The 597-nt window shown below is 62.1% G+C and overlaps 1 protein-coding gene across 1 annotated transcript in view; it reads right to left on the bottom strand.

Annotated features, from left to right (window-relative positions):
• Positions 1–19: 19 nt before the first annotated feature.
• LOC104161609 (atrial natriuretic peptide receptor 1-like) overlaps positions 20–597 on the bottom strand; it is a gene marked incomplete at both ends in the record, with an annotated part of 1148 nt that continues 570 nt past the window's right edge. The window contains 2 exons of the mRNA XM_009700105.1: positions 20–166; positions 249–417. Coding sequence (XP_009698407.1) covers positions 20–166; positions 249–417 — 316 coding nt within the window. The remainder of the gene's footprint in view (positions 167–248; positions 418–597) is intronic.

Consider the following 597-nt stretch of genomic DNA (forward strand, 5'->3'; position numbering starts at 1 on the left):
AGCCCCCCTCGGTGCTCACTGGGGCAGGATCTGGTAGAGGAGAGCCTCAGCCTTGCGCTTCTCCTCCAGGTAGGCTTGGGTTCGCTCCTCCACCAGCTCCTCCAGGTTGTTGGCGTACTGCTCCATGCGCGACAGCAGGTTGTCCAGGATGTTGCTGCTGCTCTCCCTGCGGGCAGGGGGTGAGCACCCACCTGGGGACCCTTTTTGGGGTCACCCATCACCCACAGGACTGGGGGAGGTGGAGGTACCTGTTGAACTTGCGGAGCTGGACCTTGATCTGGTTGAAGTCGGGGCGCTCCAGGATGTCCTCGGCCCAGCAGTGCTGCATCAGCTGGCCCAGCTCCTCCATGTGGCACCCCACGTTGGCCGAGGGGCGGAAACTGGGGCGCTCCCCACTCTTCACCCGCTCGATGATCTCTGCGGGGCCAAGCACCCGTCACAGCAGGTCCAAGCACCCATCAGCAAGGCCAATAACCCATCAACTCCTCATCCAATAACCCATGACAGCAGGTCCAAGCACCCATCAGCGGGACCAAGAACCCATCAGCAAGGACCAAGCACCCATCAGCGGGACCAAGAACCCATCACTGGGACCAA

Source organism: Cariama cristata, unplaced genomic scaffold, assembly GCF_000690535.1.
Source record: "Cariama cristata isolate BGI_N322 unplaced genomic scaffold, ASM69053v1 scaffold26975, whole genome shotgun sequence".
NCBI lineage: Eukaryota > Metazoa > Chordata > Aves > Cariamiformes > Cariamidae > Cariama > Cariama cristata.